An 18,873-nucleotide genomic window follows, 5' to 3' on the forward strand; every position below is an offset into this window, starting at 1 on the left:
AAGACGTAAAGCCCCGAAGAAATAATTTTGTGTAAACAGTTAAGACGTAAAGCCCCGAAGAAATAATTAAGTGTAAACAGTTAAGACGTAAAGCCCCGAAGAAATGATTTTGTTTAAACAGTTAAGACGTAAAGCCCCGAAGAAATAATTTTGTGTAAACAGTTAAGACGTAAAGCCCGAAGAAATAATTTTGTATACACAGTTAAGAAGTAAAGCCCTCGATTAAATAATTTTGAATTAATTAATTGAACACAAATAATATTAGAGGATTTTCACAAATTTTATTCTCAAAAAAAATTATGATGAAGGTATTTTTATGTTGACGAACGATTTAAAATGTGCCATTTTCCATATGCCGCCAAAACAAAATATTAATTTATATTTGTGAATTTGGCAGCGTTGAAATCATGCCGGGCGACGTTGTTGACAGCCGTCTCACCAGATATTGGCATTGGAGTTTTCTATGTCATAATGACGTTGTAGGCAGTCGGAACAGTTTCGGAATGTGCAGTTTTAGATCATTTTTGAAATCATGAATGAAAATAAATATAATCAGAAAAATAAACTTTAAATCTTGCACACATTTTGAACAGTATTCATAACTAGTGAAAATACCCTATTGTAATTCAAATATCTCTTCAAGTTCTTTGTATTATTAAAATTATAAATGTTTTATTATATTTTAATATAAACTTTTTAGATTGCAATTGATTATAAATAAATTGAATTTATTAAATATGCTAAAAAATAAAATGCAAATAAAAAAAGGCTATAAAAGTGAATAGCGGAACGGATTGAGTTATTATAGCTTGACAGAAAAAAATAATAATGTTATATACTGTGCGTCAAACAATATAATATTTATTGAATGTATACCCATGAAAAATCACAAGAAAACCTTTGTTTACTGAAAGATAAATTTTAAATAAGAAAAATAATCTTTACTTTCTCGAAAATAAAATGTTAATTTTTTTAACTTTCACAGGTAGCAATTACTTTCTGGCTATACATAATTACAATTAGAATAAAATAACTTTTTTGAAGACCACTTTATTGAGTATATACATAAATATATACTGAAACCGGTTAGTTGGTTATATATTTATCCACTCGAGCGATAGCATATATACAAAAAAAAATGTTTTGAGCGATGAAGGTTTCCGGGTGTTCAGTTTTGGATTCAGCCGCGCTTATTCAAATAAAATATCATATCTCCGTATATTAAAACAGAAACATGCAAACTGCTTACTGTGGTTTAAAGCCAATGAATCCAACTGTATTTCATTGTTTAAACCAGTTTGTTTTATAAGAAAAATTTTAATCATAAATAAATTGACAATAACCGTCTCCCTAAATTTTGGCAGCCATGGCTCAAGGCCTAGAGCGATGACACCTAAAAATGGGTAGCCATCATTTCACTGGTTAAATATATATACTTAATAAAGTGGTGTCCAAAGAAAATTATTTCATTTATGATGTTTCTTTTTATAATATATGCACGTAAAGAATAATTATTTTTAAGAGATTCTTGCTTTTGTGGTAGTGTACTGTATTGTAGGACTACTGTGGTGTAAGAGGGGACTGGCGTGTGTTCCAAACTATTTCGAACCACTATTGGTGTACATAAAAACGTCAAGCGTGCGCTCTTTAAAATGATTTGCCGGTACCTAATCGTGGCTTATGACAAGACCTTACCAGAGGTAAGAACCATTTTTTTCATAAGTTGTTAATAAATTTCATTATTTTGATCTTTAATAACAATTATTATCGAATTTTTTACAGTGAAATTGAACAAGTTTAACATTACAATCTCAGACAGTCAATACAAATTATTTTGTGCAAATATAAAGCATTCTGAAAAAATCGCCTTATCATGTTCCAAATTTATTTGGAGCAGGTTTACACCTTATTTAGTCACCCTCTTTTCAGACCTGCACGAGATAAGCCAATCTATAGTCAAATACACGGCACCGTAACATAACGGAGAATCGTAATCACTTGTGTGTGTACTTTGTACTTTCACTTCTAAAAGATTTTCTTCATCAATAAGGCACAGTTGTTTTGCAGAAATTCAAATGTAACATTGTCATCAAATGGTCATCCAGAACCATTTTGTTTTTTCGACTTGAAAGGTCCCCATTAAACCCCGATTCTAGGCACATTTCGGCATTACATCAAATTGTAATAAGCTGACAAGCTAAACAACACGATAGTCGTCCTCTTCTGCTGATCAAAATTTGTTCAAAAGCTGAAACGGATTTAGAATTGACATTTAACGGGAACTGTTAATACTTATAACTGTCAAAAACAAAATGGCGCTGAATGACATTTCATGATGTGAATTTCTGCAAAACAGGCGCGTGCTTTGAAAGTGTACCATTTTTATCAACTTTAAATGAAGTCAGGATTTCACTGAGGACAAGTGACAAAAAAATTGGTTATGAAAAATATTGGAAATTATTTTTGTAGGAACTAAAAAAAATTATTATTTATTCAGAAATAGGCAATTACCCACTCATAATCCCACACACAATAATGGCGGAGTAAGGAGAAAATACATGATGCAATCCTACATAAATATGCAGATACTTATTCAGTTCACAAGTAGTGACTATGTATGTACTAAGTATGACTATGATGCATGCAATTAACATTATTTTCTCATGCTTCTTGGGTATAGAATTTTTATGCAATTGAATTATTGGTATCCATCAACGGTGACAAAATTACAGAACCTACTTGAGGTAGTAGTGTAAAATAAAGAAAAGAAAAAAAAAACTCATATATGTAGTATGATAACATACATCACAAAGGTAATAAAAAAATAAGTTATTGCACTTATTTAAACATTCACGGTTGCAAGTAAATCTGCAGGTCATGTTTCATACAGTTCTTGTAAGGCTTTGGTTGTTTGCAAATGCTTTTACAATGGTTGAAATAAAGCTAGATGCTAGAGAAGATTACATTATTTTATCCAAACCAAAAGGAAAATTATTAATCTAAGAATCCTGACAGACTAGTTTTTCCTCTTTGATATCTTATCAGCTTAATTTGTGTGTATTGTGCTAACATGGGGCTTCTAGAAGTACCGAACATATGTTTATTATAAGGTGATTACAGTAATTCATTCCACTCAAATGAATGCAATAGGAAGTGTATTATTTCCTTAAAAGTTCTAATGGATGAAAAAACTTGACCAGAATGTTAATACTTCTGTCCCCACGGTGGATAAAATTACATTTTACTTGATTAAAGCTTATTAAAATTTACTTATAAATCCACATAAGAAAACAAAATCCACAAAGATGTGAATCCACCATTTACAGGAGACAAAAATGACAACAATTTCACGAATTAGCGTTGGAGTTGTGCGGTTATAATAGTATCTTTGTAGGAATATTCCTAAACACTGGAATAAAACTGAATTCATAGAGAATGTAGGACTATTTTCATCATCACGACAAGTGAAAAGTAATGCAGGGACAGTAACAGTAGTTCAACTAATGCAGCAAAATTAAATAAAACCGATTGCTGCATGTAAACAAATAAGTTATGCAGGTCACTTAAATCTTTCTAGCATTCATCTCATTTCAATTACTCAATTTACACTATTCATAATGCAGAGGTGGGGAATGATTGGTAGTTCACTGGGTGATAATATTATAATTTATTATTTTAATTTAGGGAATTGATCTTCATATTTTATATGGTAAAATTGTCAGATTGAAAACTGGTAATGTTTTCTCAGCTGCTATTGACATTCAAAATGAAAGGCTTGTTGGCCTGACCTTGACAACATATTTTATAATTACATATGTCGTTCGTTAGTTGTGATGAAATTGTACAATAGCAGTCTGAAGAATATAGATTTAATTTTTTTGATTAAAATTTACTTAAACTAGTTGATGAACAATTAGGTTTGCACAATAAGTATGTACATAATAACACTAAAAAATGATTTAGGTAATAGGAAAAGTTTGTCAAAGGTGATCTTTAAGTTGTTAAAAAAATACATGAAGGTTGAGAACAAACTGGTTTTTATTGATGAAAACATGTGTTAAAAGGATAAATGTTTTATTTTTTCTATAACCAGTTATTTCTGATTCTAATGACCATATTTTAATGGAAGCTGATTGTATTTCCAGAGTATCTAGCAAACTAAGCGCAAATTAGAAGTCCAGCATCCTGTGGAATAACTCCAATTCGACTATTAATTGTTATTGGATTTTAATCTGAAAATGACACAGGAGGCCATTGGTTAGTTTAGTAACATTCAAAATTCGAAATAACCAACAAAATATCAGAGTTGCCACAGAAATGAAAAAATTATTATAACTCTGTTTTTTTTGTTGTTGTTTTTAGCAGTTTATAAATTATTAAATAATATTTTTTTTAATTTATCCGGGGCATAGATTACCATCAGGATTCTAACATGGAAACGAAAATTTTAAAAATGGTTCCGTTTTGCTTCATTATCTAAATTGGGTGTCATCCGTGGTAAAAATGTAAGGTAAATTTGTAATATAATTTCTAAATAAATATTGTGCCGAAAAGAGAATTCCCAATATCCTTAAAAAATAAATAAAATTCCTGAAATTACCCTGATAATTCCCGGTCAGTGGCCACCCTGTTTATATTTCAAAGTGAAGTTTGAAAATAATGAAAAATATTATTAATATTGAAGGGTATTTACATAATATAATATAATGATAGAATAAAGCTGTGTTCCTGCGTTCTATTAGTGAAACGCCAATAAATCTGGCCAAGTTAACATACACAAAAAAAACGCTTTGATGAAAATACTGCCAACATTCTGATTTTCTGATATTTGTGGGTACAAATAGGATAATCAGAAAATAAAAATAGCCGCTTTTAATGGCCTCATTTGTTTACATCAAAAATTCACATAATGGATAGCAAATATTTATCTTGTCTATTGAATTACCAGCAAATAATAATTGTTCTTAACAACTAAGTTGTACAGCTTGATAAATGGTAAGATTAACTAAGAAAATAATTGTTCATAATCTTCTTTATAACATTTGACAATTGTTTATACAATGTTTAGTTTAGTGTCGGCTAGATCACTTCAGAAGAAGTTAATTACTTGAAAACAATTTGATATCCAGAAAGGAATGTATTCATCAATAAAGTTTTCAAGTTTTCCAAAAGTTCACCTTCACTTATCTAAGAACTTACTTTTTGGATTTGATTGGAACATAAATTACAAGCGTAATGATTGTGATACCATAAAAAATACTAAAAAAATTAACAATAAATTATTTTATATTCACAGCTTTTAGAATTAGTAGTATTGAATAAACACTCTGATAACTCAGTTTCACAAGATGCGAAATATCGTCTCTGACAAGCGCAGGTCATGTTGGAGTGGCAAGCAAAACTCAAAACAAAAGCAAGTTTGTCGGGCACAGTTAACATTACTTCATTTACCCTCAGTGAAATGTCAATACATGTATTGTTTGGGTAACGTAATGCATGGGTAAATAATGTAGAAGAATATAAACCTTTACCCGCCCTTGTTGGAGTAGAGCTCTGATCCTATAAGCGGAAGCGCTCTTAGGGTCGAAGAGTAAAATGCACCATTAGCCGATGATCGGCTCTGGCAGCGCGCCCTAGAGCGCGGCCGAGTCGGCAGCCATCAGCGGAGACATAGGGCCAGCCACGCGGCGGCCTCGCTCCACCTCGTAGTGCAGCTCCAGACTGGGACGGCGGGGGCCGTCGTCGGGGATGAAGGCTGCCACCAGCAAGGCACAGATTACCAGCAGCGCACCAAACACAAACGGAGGACCCGGCACCAGGCGCACGTACTTTGCCTCTCCCTCTGTGTAGTTGTGGTGGATCTTGTTCCCCAGGTGGTCTTCGTTGAGGTCTACGTGGAAGAAGTAGAAAATCACTCCGAACATGGCGGGACCCAGGCCATTACACAGGCCGCGCATGCCCGTCACCATCCCCTGCACCACCCCCTGGCGGTCTACGTGGCTGTTTACTGACACAAAAGCGCTGATAGCCGGGTACGTGATGGAGGACACGGAGGCAAGCACTCCCGCCGCCCACATCATCCAGGTCTGGCTGCCAAAACCGTACCACATTAATTGCAGCATTTCAAATACTAGACCGATCATGATGGTATGCTTGGCCCCGAGCGTCCTCATGAGGAAGCCCAAAATAACCTGTGCGGCAATGCTGAGGATGCCCACAGTGGCAATGAACACGGCTACCTGCACAACCCCAAAGCCCATAACAAGCTTGAGGTACACGAAGATGCATGAATACTGGCCGGCCTCGGGGAGGTAGGACAGGAATACGGTGACACACAGCATTAGGATGGTCTGATCCTTGCCCACCTTGCGCAGTGCTGCGAAGGGATCGGCCTGCTCCCAGCTGATTGGGGCGCCCCAGGAGCTAGGTCGTACCTTCTCCGGAAGGCTCTCCGGGACAGCCACCAGGATGAAGAACACATCGAGAATAGCGATGGCCGTCGCCATTGCTACCACCAGAGTTTCGTTATACTGATCCATCAGGTAGGCCCCGAGAGCGGGTGAGATGACCATGCTGGCGGCGAAGGTGGCAGACACGAGCCCGTACGCGCGGGAGCGGTCAGCCTCGGAAGTGACATCAGCGACATACGCGAACACTATCGAGAACGTCACCGCGAAAACTCCGCTGATGCTTATCATCGCGAAGAACCACCACGTATTTATAGTCATTAGGGGTATGGGGGCGCACGTAAAGAACACTGTAATTAATAGGAAGAATTTACGGCCCCAAACATCGGATAGAGCGCCGATTAATGGAGCACTGAGAAATGACAAAATGCCCTTGATTCCCATTATCAAACCGTTCATTAAAAACGTATGATCGGGAAATGTAGAGTTCAATACTGATATAATGGGCATAGTAAGTAATCCCCATGCAAAAAACTCCAAGAAAATAACTACAAGGGCATGGAAAACACTGGGATCTCCTATTCCAGACATTGTCATGACTCCGTCTTTTATGACAGTTTTACGGTTTCGAATCACCATTTCGACTTCGTGTTTTGAGGCCTTCGTGGACGTCATTTAAATAAATCTTCCTTTATATCGATAAATTAATTATCGCACTCGCGGCATTTTGAAAACCAACTGCAAATTTACTCCCTCTCATCACTTTCCTCCATCAAAAAAATTAAGAACAACCACTCAACACAATCAGACATACGAGAAAACCACAGACAATGAGAAAATACTTGTAAAATAATAATAATATGAGATTGTGGTAGTGATGACGTAAAGGTGTGGGTATATAGGACATAGACTATAATATATATACATATATATTTTTTATAGGTATTAGGTAGCTACCATATCCTTGCTGTTCCGAGAAAAATCCCATCGAATAATATTCATAAAGAGGTTGTTTGTCGTTTTATTCCAATTTTTTTTCATATTACCATTACGATCGTGGTAAACTTATTACCGTCATATTTTTCATGCTAGTAGCCATGGATAGTGACACCCTAGAAACCATTCTTTCCTTGCAACAAACCGAATGATTGGCTAAGGATTGTAATATTGAATGAGGGTCCAGACGCATGGCGGTTGATGTGTCTGGTTAGGTGAGTGATGAATTAGTTAGCTTACTTACTTCCGAACGGGCACGGTTGGGTCTTGGGCACCTGAATAGTATAAGGGTGGGTTTCTCCACCATTGAAGGAATACATTATCCTGATGTGATGGCTCGTATCCGAGGAGAAAGAAGCAAATAATGCTTAGTGCAGTCAGAGCGAACTTCATAACCGTTTTTTCTTCGCTCATTTCCTTTAAACACAGTCGGAAGGACATGTTCTCTATTTAGTGTGCCTATAAACTTCACTCCAGTCAACTCCAACTTATCAAAATCTTCATAATCCCCAAACACTCTTTAAATAATAATACCATTGGCGTATACGAAAATAATAATGCACACATATTAAACAACCTCAAATAGTACTTGATAGGACAAAGTTTTCCGTGCAGAGCAATGTTGATGGTAAAACTAAAAAAAAATACACTTATCAAAATTAGATGCACCTTCAATCACTGTTAAGAAATACTCAGGTAGTTGGAAGATTTAAAAGGCGGGAGACGTCTGCCCCAACTATAAAACAGAATTTTCTAGTACGAAATCAATTAAAACCCAAGATATTTTTGTGTACTTATCGAAATACATAATTATTAATTGGTTTGTTTTTGTTTCCTGTCACCTTTTATTGAATAAATACTTCTCCCATAACCACTAGCACAAAATATATATACCAGCGCCCTTGAGGTGATTTTGCATAAAAACGGCGCTATACAAATGATACAAATTATTGTGTCTGGAAATTTGCAATACAGGCGAGTAACTAGTCTGCATCACATTAAATTTGGAGTATATTTTATAACGTGACTTTTTTTGATTTAACTTTCATTTTCTAGTAAAACTAGTCTCAAATTGGAATGTATGTGGTACCGTGTATGTGAATAAATCAACTAAAATCCAAATGTCCACATAATTTACCTACCTATACTATTTACAACATTTTAAAAATTAATTTTTCTGTTTTGACAATATATTATTGCAATTTCTATGTATTATTGTCTATGAATCTCTTCGGACACGGTGTTTATGTCACATTCAATATCAGAAACAATCAGAAAGATCTGAGCAGGTATATTTATGGATCTGAGATTCACTTGACAGTTCATCTAAAATATTTTGTTATTTGTTTTTCTGAGTGCTGATCAATTTACTTTGCAATGGAGGAATTTAAAGAGCGTTACAATACAAAGTGTCCGGGGGTTAAACGCTTGATGAGAGAAGCTATCGAGTTAGCCGAAGCTACCGAGGAATACTGTGCTCGACCATTGGAAGATAACTTATTCGAGTGGCATTTTACGATTCAAGGTCCGAAGGGTACCGAGTTTGAAAATGGTGTTTATCACGGTAGAATTATATTACCGAAAGAATATCCTATGCAGCCACCGCATATTATTTTACTGACACCAAACGGAAGATTCGAAGTCAACAAGAAAATTTGTTTGTCAATTTCCGGCCATCACCCGGAAACCTGGCAACCGTCTTGGTCGATAAGGACTGCATTATTGGCGCTGATCGCATTCATGCCGACTCCCTCGGAAAGGACAATAGGTTCCCTCGATTACACAGCCGCTGAAAGGAAAGCCCTTGCCAAGAAATCCAAGTGTTTTGAATGCTCTCAGTGCGGGTTGACTGCCTTGTTGCTGTCTTGCACGGCCGCTCAGCCCCTCACGGAAGAGGAGAAGACTGTCCTGAGCCAGATCGCCTTGAAGGGGGAGGAGGAGAGAGCCCCAAGCCAGCCCCCACAGCCCCCAGCTGTGCCAGTTGTGGAGACCACCGCTGTACAGAACCCGACTCCCGCTTTGGATAGTGTCAAAGATATCCTGATCATTTGCCTGCTTATAGTCATCGGTATATTCTTCTATAGAAGACTGAACATTTTCCAAACTCTACTAACTTAGAAAACCTTTAGCCATCTGTCTTAAATTCTGAAGTGCTTAAAAACTTCCTCCGCATTAATAACTTTTGTATAATTATTTCTTTTGTATAACCAAATCAGTTTTTTTATCAAATTATTTCCAAAGACAATGATGATTAGGAAATCGCCTGCTGATAAGATAACACAAAAGCCACATAAGTAAATAATTATTGATATTATTATTTATTTCTATTAATATATCTGTTTCTCAGTATTTGACCAAGTCACTAGGCAAACAAGTCCAAACATTGTTTTTTGGTATATTTTGAATCGTTAATTAACTCATTTCAATGCAAATATTTACGTATTGTATACAGATACAGGGTGTTCGGGGTTAAAATGCACTAACTTCGCCAGGTGCTTGGTGGTGGAAGTAAAAAAGATAAATAAGAAATTTTTCACTTTTACTTTTTATAAATTCAATGTTTTTTCTTATACAAACAATTCAACTTTTTTTACCTTAAAACATTGGGTAATTATTCGGGATCACTGACCACGCTAAGATATTTTTTTAAACTTTTTGATTCACCTTAATTACTATAAAAGGCAACTACAGTGGAACCTCTCATAACGAGTTTAATTCGTTCCAAAATCTAACTTGTAATGTAAAAAACTCGTTAAGCGAAACAATTTTTCCCATGTAATCAATGTAAAATAATGCGTTCCATGCCAAAAAATACTCTTGTTTTTTAACAATTATTCAAATAAAATGACATACTTATAAATTGTTTATGAGCGTAACAACCTGGAATGCGATTTAGATTTGCAAAAAACTAGTTTATTATTTTTTTAATTTATGACATTCTTTTTTACTGGAAAGCTGTCTAGAGACTGTCTTGTTTTTGCCGACGCTTCAAAATTTGATGAAAATGTGACACAGCATAATCATTGAATAAATTTGTAGAATGCATAGCCACCTCCCTATTAGGTGATGCTTCTCAATGTACGATGCTACAGTTTCCCAAGCTTTCAGCATTTCTCTTGCGCCAGAAGATTGTTGTTTTGCTACTTCTCCCTCGTCCACTAGCAATCTCTCCATTACTTCTTGCTGTAAAACACAATGCAACTCCATAAGCTCTTCAGTAGTCAGCTCTTGACTGTGCTCTTCCACAAGCTCATCAATATCGTTGTTATTCACCTCCAGTCCCATGGTATTGGCCAAAGACACAATCTCGTTGACTGTAGACTCCACAGGTACTGTTTCAAAACCCTTAAAATCGAATTCGACAGCCTTCTTTAGCCAAAGCTTCTTCCAAGCAGAAGTGAAGGTCCTCTTGGTAACCCCTTCCCACGCCTTGTCAATCATTTTGAGGCAAGTAACGATGTAAAAGTGATCTTTCCAAAACTCTCCGAGAGTGAGACTTGTCCCTTCAGTCACCTCAAAACAACGCTCGAAGAAGAGTGTTTTAGTGGAAAGTTTCTCAAAGTTAGAAATAACCTGCTGGTCCATAGTCTGGAGTAACGGAGTGGTGTTGCATCTATCATAGCATATATCTTCTTAATTTTATCCTTGTTCTTGAGGACAGTGCAAATCGTTAATGTAGACCGATTGAATGTGCTCGCTAGATCAGCCACGCTCAACACATTCTCGCTTTTCAATGATTTTACGTTTTATTTCTACAGTTACTTTTATTCTCTTAGGCTGTCTTCTTTGGTCTTTTCTGCAGGGACAGTTTTGCAAGGGTTATTAAACTTTGCACAAAAAAATTACAAACAATGTCTGAACCCAAGTTTGGTAAAATGTGTAATCACATGCGACAATAACGTGCTAGCTAAACGAGTGCTAACCAGAGACTGAGGCACTGGCACGAAAGTCCCAGCTCACAAGTGAGTGACGTAAAGATGGGACTTGCCTTTTCTGCGTCACTCGTTATGCAAAATGTCGCTTGTTAAGGGAGCATTTTTTTCATCATCTGTTTTACTCGTTATGCAAATTACTAGTTATAGGAGGTGCTCATTAGAGAGGTTCCACTGTATATGTATTTGGAAATTTTTTATTTTGACATTCTAATTTTTTGATCAGGTAAAATGAAAATTCACTTTCATTGTATGGGATGACAGCCATTTACATTAATTTAATTAAGCGTGGCCAGCGATCCCGAATATTTACCAAACATTGTAATTTCGAAAAAAAGTTATTTATCTATTTTACTTGTACTATCGTGTAGAACACAGGTTTTCAAACTTATTTCGACCACCGCCCACTTTGAGATTTAATAAAAATCTAGTGCCCTCATATTTTGTAACATTAATTTAATTCTTTGTTTGTTGTCAGTTTTATAAGTTGTTCTTCTAACTGGGATGATCCTGCTGTGTTGCCATTTGAAAAAGGATCCAACACCCAGTCTGCTATGGCCATGTTTAAAATGTTTTGTAAGGAAGTTAAAAAAAAACTACAAGTATTTAATTCAGCTAGATTCCATTGGATTTTTATAGGTAGAATTTGTCTGCCGTCACCCCTGTAGATTTTCTTAACATCCCCTAATTTTCTTTGAGCCTTCTACTGCCTCTCTGAAAGCTTCCAGCGCCCACATTGAGAAAGACTGGTGCAGAATCACCCCCCCCCAAGTTAGTGCACTCTTGTATACGGCGAACATGTGTGAAGATTTAGGAAAAATAGCAGGATAAAATTTATAATTTAACTATTTTTATAAAAGTCCTGCCTATCCCTAAAAGAAATGAGGGACGCGTCTTATCGGAAGTCACAAATCAAGAAAATATTTACTATTAAAATGATGTATGGCATTAATCAAATGTTTCCTTATTATTTTACTGTTTCGAGTTTCTAAGGTTAAAGCTTCCATAGACATCTCAATTGCTGTTACAAACAGTTTTGAATTTGACCTACTTACATATTTTAATACCACTCATATTAATCAATTTCAAAATAAGCAGTTTTGTTTATGCATAACGCATTACACAATGTGTTGTGTAATGTTTTTTGTTTTTTTTTTTGTAAGTTTCACAAGCTGTAGATCAGTCATGGTCAACCCACAGCCTGCGGGCTATTTCCAAAGGTAAAACAGTTTTTTTCACTCCAGGTAATAATTTAAAAAAAATATCTGCATAAAAATTATGTAAACAATAAACTTTTTTAAGTATAAAAGTATTTTTTAAAGAAAAGATTGCTACATTTATGCAAATATTTTGTTTTGATATAAATTTAACATACAAATAACTGATTATATGACTTGGTTTTATTTTACTATAAATTTTGTAATCTTTTCTTATATGTATATACATACTAATGTGTTAAAAAAGTATTAAACCTTTGTTTTTCCTGCGTAAACAAATGAGGCACGGGAGGTGTCCTTTGGTGGAGATGTATAGGAGACTTTCTCATTCACTCTCTCACAGGCCGAGTGCCAGCAACTAATAGCTTTCTGCGGATAGGAAAAACTTCACGCATGAGTATGAATGTCCCATACACCTCTCCACCAAAGGGCATCCATAATTTTTGTACGTACCGTGTATATTTATCATTTCGGCCTGATGCAGTTGTGGAGTACTATTGAGGAAAGTTTTATCATCACATTTTTTTTCGATTGGAGAAAACACAGATACAAATAGTAATAAACAAGACAGAAAAAAATCATTAATTTGAGAATTTGCATCCTAACTATTTCTCACAGATTAACATTTTAAACTTTTCTTTTGCAGTTGCATCAATTTTTTTTACACTTGTATTTTTGTTCAGTGTACATTTTTTTACAATAATATCTGAGTTTTATTACCTTTACTCACTTAGATACAAAACGATTGAGAAAAACAAATTGTCCGGGAAAAGTTTTACCTCTCGCATATGAGTTTTGGAAAAAACACTCCTGAATTATTCTAACCCACGGGCCACAAACAGGTTCCCCATGACTGTTCAACAAATAAATATGTGTAAATCATACACAATATAAGTATTAGTGTATGATTTACAGGTTAGAAAAGAGTTATGATTAATATATGTAATAAACTGTAAAAACAAATACTAATTTAAATTCTTTGAAAATGCAACTTAATTTTATTTTATATAATGAGAAAAGTGGCAATTGTTTAAATACTGTTTGTAATGTGTAACTATAATTAATTGTTTTATATTGCAATAACTTTTATTATTTCTCAGATTATTGTGAATGTTTATTATATTCATTATGTAGCTCTTTTTAAATATGATGATAATTTTATTTTGAAAATTTATCTTTTTACAAAACAAATCTTGCCATTTGTCATGCATCCCAAGTGCGTGCTTGTTATTTTGACTATTGTATTATAAAAATATGTATATTATTATGTATATAAGTATCTATACTTAGTTCCCAAAAGTTTAATGAAATTAATTTTTTGTATTTTTGGGGTTTTAAATAAATTAATGTACTTCTTCTGTAAGCTCTTTTTTGTTGTTCTTTGTATGAATCTTTGTTATTAATAATGATTAAATTGTAATATTTGTCTTGTGCTGGTAATGTGTTAAGTGATACTTTCTAACAGTAACTAGTACATATACTATGTATACTTATCCTAGATACATTTTACCAACTTTCTACAGTTGAAATTACGGAATATGAATTTCGTTTTGGTGTTCAAACACATTTTCTTTTATCACATCAAGAAATTACCAAACGGTGAGACAAATAGTTCACAAATCTTATCACTTTGCAGACATTACCCAAAGCTTGTTTGAAGAATTTTGTTAAATATGACCACCATTGAACATTATTTATAACATTTGTAATATAATTTTTTTTTTTGTATCTTTTTATTTAGTTACAAAAAACTACATATTTATAACTTGTATAAACCTTTAGTAACTACTTATTTCTATGACATTTAGACACACTTTACATTATTCTTTGTAGTATTAGGCATAACCCACGAAAAGTTGCAAGGCTTTTTTTGGCTTTGAATTTTGAATCTGGAATCGGCTGAAAATAATAATATATGTAATTTACATATATTATTATTAACTCATTTGAAAATAATTATTGTTAAGTAATTTTAATAATTTATCTCATATTTTATAACTATAGAAATGGTTTCCCTAAATTTTATAGATTAAATTTTCAAAATTGTATAAAAATAATGAAATTCCAATAACTCGGCCATATTCTGAGGGGCGAAAAATACAATGGTACTGAATTCATTGAATTCATAGTCCAGGGGAAGATTTATGGAAGACATGGTAAAGGATTAGACACAAATTTACTTGACTGCAGCGAGTGCTGTTCCACTGATTGAATCACTGCAGCAGTGGCGCTCGTGACTTTTAAGTGAGCTAGAGTGTTAGGATTGAAAAAAACAACTTTTTTGATTTGCTGTAGTTGATTTTTTTCTAAATTTAGGTGGGGTTATCCCAACCTAACAAAAGAATCCTGACAATATTCAAACAAAATAATGAAATTTAGAAAAAAAAAGTAATCCGTTTCAGCTGCGACATCAATAAAGTTATATTTTTCAATATTGGTGCTCCAGGTTATCTAAAAGTCATGAGCCACCACAGCGCTGCAGTCTGCAGAGCCAAGTTTGCCCTGATGATAGCCAACCTCTTACAGGAGAGTGCACCAGAAAAATAATAAATTATCAAGGGGATTTATCCATGAATCTTGGACCAAGTCTGATGTATTTTAGAAAAAATTATTCTACTTTTATAAACTTTACATTCCACTTGAAATTTTTTTTTCAAAACTTATATTTTCTTTTAAACTCTTTTACTTTTTTACACAATGATGACATTTGTTATTAACCAATAAGAGTTGGGAAGAATATTCAATAAATAAAAATAAATTTTTGTTGAGGCCGACTTGATTAAGTGACATTTTGTGTTTAACAAACCCAGTAGATTTGCAGCGCCCTTGAGGTGATTTCTCACGAAAACGGCGCTATATTTAGCCAAATATTATTATTATATTAGAAGTAATATCCAAAGGCAAAATGAGTGTATAAGGTCAACACCGCAATTTGCCGTGCTTTGTGACGTGTGTGGGCACAATTCTTCAACACTGCAATTGCACAGCTCTGGCAACTAAGGGTTAAGGACAAATAAAATAACAGTTGGATTAGGAACCTCTATGTATATAAACCAAACCAATATGGTTGCTTTTCCAACAGGTATAGTAAATGGTACACGGATTTGATATCTCCTACTCTGATAGCTTGCTCTATCAAATTGTTGTTCAATCCCTGAAATTTACGTTTATGTACATATTATAATAGATTATCAATCCTGCTGTTTAGTTTTTAGTTGTCTAATTATAAAATCAGCGACGGTCGGTCATTTGGGGGCAATGGGAGACAGTCCCATAAGATATTCCCAATACTTAAATCGGTCACAGATTTGCGTTTATCAAAATAAATTAATTCTTAAGACGTACAAATAATATGATAACATTTGTAAAAATGTTTATTACCATTGTGTATATTTATTTTACTACATTTTCATGCAGTGAAATAAATATAGTGAGATACCATATGGCAACAGGCAACCGCTCAGCGCCATGTCTTGGCACTTACTAGTGAATTGAAAGTTATGAATCAACCAGGGCCTGCCCTATTGTCAATACCTAACACAGCGTTCTTGAGATTATTTTTCATGAAACAGCGCCTCACAAGTCACCCAAATATTATTGATTGCATGGCATCACTTACCTACTACCAAGGCGTCTAATGGTTTTGCCAAAGGGCTCCTTAAATTTTACTCGCTCCAAGCACCTTTTAGCTTAGGGCCAGCCCTGGAATCGACAGTCAGACTCCATCGATGCACTCCTAGTGCGTAAAACCATTGTGCACTTAAGGTTTATTCGGATGTATCCTTTTAAGCATTCGGGTGCATCCAATGCAAATCTTTCTCGAACCATTCGAGGCATTCCATAAAACTGCGCGTACGTGGATTTCATTGAACTCGTTGATAAACTTTTGAGTTGTGAAGAATTATTGGACTATTTTGCGCTCGAATCGCGCCCAATCCAATTAAATTCAATGGTAATCTCGCAAGATATGCATTATTTTCTTTATATTCAAATTGGTAAATGTCTAAAGACATTTTAATTTATTTTGTGTTGTCCATGAATATTTTTGTTTGAGAAATTTTATACATCTCTGGGAAATTAAATTTCAGTACATGTAAAAAATGTCATTCCCCACCAGAGAGGAAGTGCTGGTTTCACCACTCCGTTTGCATGAAATTTGTTGATCGTAGTGTTATATCTTGACAATTTGATTGTTCTAAAATAGTGTTTTATATAATGTTTAATCTAATCATTAAATGATTACAGATTTTTTAATTAATTAATCTTTTTAAGTTATTCTTATTTCGTGTACCAAATTTTAGTAGGGTATTATGATACAGCATGTTTACATCATATTTATAAGATTCCCATTTTTCCTTGGGATAGCAATTGTCTTTTAATAGATAAAAAAATTATTTATACAGATTTTTTTTAGAAATTTGCACATTTATAGAGGAACATTATACTAATAAAACCCTTTATCTTTGTGTAAACCGTTGCCATTTATGTATAACAACACATAATGTAACGTGGTTTACAAAAAAAGTTTCAATTGTTTTTTTTCTATTTATAATTTTTTTTTGCTATCTAACAAATAGGTATACATATTATGTGTAATGAATTTATATCTAAATAAAACCAACTATTGTTAAACTTATTATTTACATCCCGTGCTACCCTAAATACAGATTGGAAGAAGCGCTACCCTACACTTTTGGATGAACTTTGTTAGAGCAACACACTTGGTAGACTCATATGGGAACAAACGGCCATTCTTTCTCGATATGGTGTCTGTTGTTTCCCTCACCACTGGGCAAATGCGGTAAAAAAAAAAGTAAAAATAAATCCCATAGCCAAAAAATAGGTTCTTGCCATCTAGAAGATACATGAATCTGAAATATTTACCAAACATTCAAATTCAAACGTCTTCTTGGTGCAGCAGTTATCACTTGCTTTAGTATCTATAGGCAGGGCTGGTCTTGTGCCGGCGTTATTGGAGTAGTCCGCTCCGGGCGCCTACTTGCCAAGGAGCTGATATTACCTAACACAGTACCCTTTCAGTTTGTATTAGCGCTAGGTGCTGTTTGGCCCAGGGCCGGTCTTGTGCCGGCGTTATTGGAGTAGTCCGCTCCGGGCGCCTACTTGCCAAGGAGCTGATATTACCTAACACAGTACCCTTTCAGTTTGTATTAGCGCCAGGTGCAGTTTGGCCCAGGGCCGGTCTTGTGCCGGCGTTATTGGAGTAGTCCGCTCCGGGCGCCGACTTGCCAAGGAGCTGATATTACCTAACACAGTACCCTTTCAGTTTGTATTAGCGCCAGGTGCTGTTTGGCCCAGGGCCGGCCCTGTCTATAGGATGCATGTTCTACTACCAGGTTGAAAATACATTATAACGTACAGTAAAGTATGAAATTTTTTGCTCCGCGTATTGGGATGTTCCTTGTGAATCCTGTAAAATGACAGCAGCTGCCATTTTATGCTGATATAGAACAATATTGGATTATTAATATATTAAATTAATGGGAAACAACTGTTTAGAATCATTACACAATTGGATCTACTAAAAGAAAAATTGTACATAAGTCGGAAATAATTTTATAAATTGCTTTTATAATTTCAAATTAATATTTGAAGAGGGGATGGGTTGACTAAAGGAACGAAAAATAAATGCTTTATGGACAATAACATATTTCCACGAAATATACAAAATGGAAAACTTTAAAAATAAGTTTTCGTAAGTCATTTAAATTAAAAAAATATTCAGAGAAGAACTACGTATACACTGAAAGAGTCAATATCATAAAAAAAGTTACACCTGGAAAGTCCCCTTTTAAATAAAATAATTGTTGACCATCGTTTCCCCAGCTATAGAGACCGGGCCACGAACGAAAAAATGCTAGGTAGCGTACATTCTGTCACAAACAACGAAATAAATCTACCAAAACTCAACGACATTTAAAAAATATTGCCACATGGACTGTGGTCTTGGATTGGTTTGGTTCTAAGATGGTATTTTAAATCTGAAAATAAATAATAATATATTATAAAATAGTAATTTATATGACAAGTACAAAAATTATTTTGCAGAACAGTGATATTTCGACTGTCCAACTAGGAGATTCCCGTTTTAGGCCAGTTAAATTGACGATCTCAGTTCATATTACATAATACATACAAGAAAAAATAAACATTTACATTTTTTTTAGTTTTTTTATTAAATATTCAAACACATTACAATAATTTACAAATGTAGATATTTCGAGGTTGATTGTGAAAAAATTAAAAGTTTTTAATGAAACTGCCCAACTCAATTGAGGAATTATTTCTCGTGTTTGAGTTGAG

The 18,873-nt window shown here is 34.4% G+C and overlaps 2 protein-coding genes across 2 annotated transcripts; one reads left to right on the forward strand and one right to left on the reverse strand.

Moving 5' to 3' along the window:
• Positions 1-813: 813 nt before the first annotated feature.
• LOC149416781 (solute carrier family 71 member 1) lies at positions 814-7,211 on the reverse strand. Its single transcript, XM_089640952.1, has one exon. It carries the CDS (start codon positions 7,080-7,082, stop codon positions 5,634-5,636), a length of 1,449 nt encoding a protein of 482 aa, XP_089497078.1. The 5' UTR covers positions 7,083-7,211; the 3' UTR covers positions 814-5,633.
• Positions 7,212-8,706: 1,495 nt separating this feature from the next.
• On the forward strand, positions 8,707-16,981 carry LOC149416782 (ubiquitin-conjugating enzyme E2 J1-like). Its single transcript, XM_089640953.1, has one exon. It carries the CDS (start codon positions 8,781-8,783, stop codon positions 9,519-9,521), a length of 741 nt encoding a protein of 246 aa, XP_089497079.1. The 5' UTR covers positions 8,707-8,780; the 3' UTR covers positions 9,522-16,981.
• The last annotated feature ends 1,892 nt before the right edge of the window (positions 16,982-18,873 follow it).

This window comes from Hesperophylax consimilis, chromosome 16, assembly GCF_061612785.1.
Source record: "Hesperophylax consimilis isolate HC1 chromosome 16, BYU_Hcon_1.0, whole genome shotgun sequence".
Lineage (NCBI taxonomy): Eukaryota > Metazoa > Arthropoda > Insecta > Trichoptera > Limnephilidae > Hesperophylax > Hesperophylax consimilis.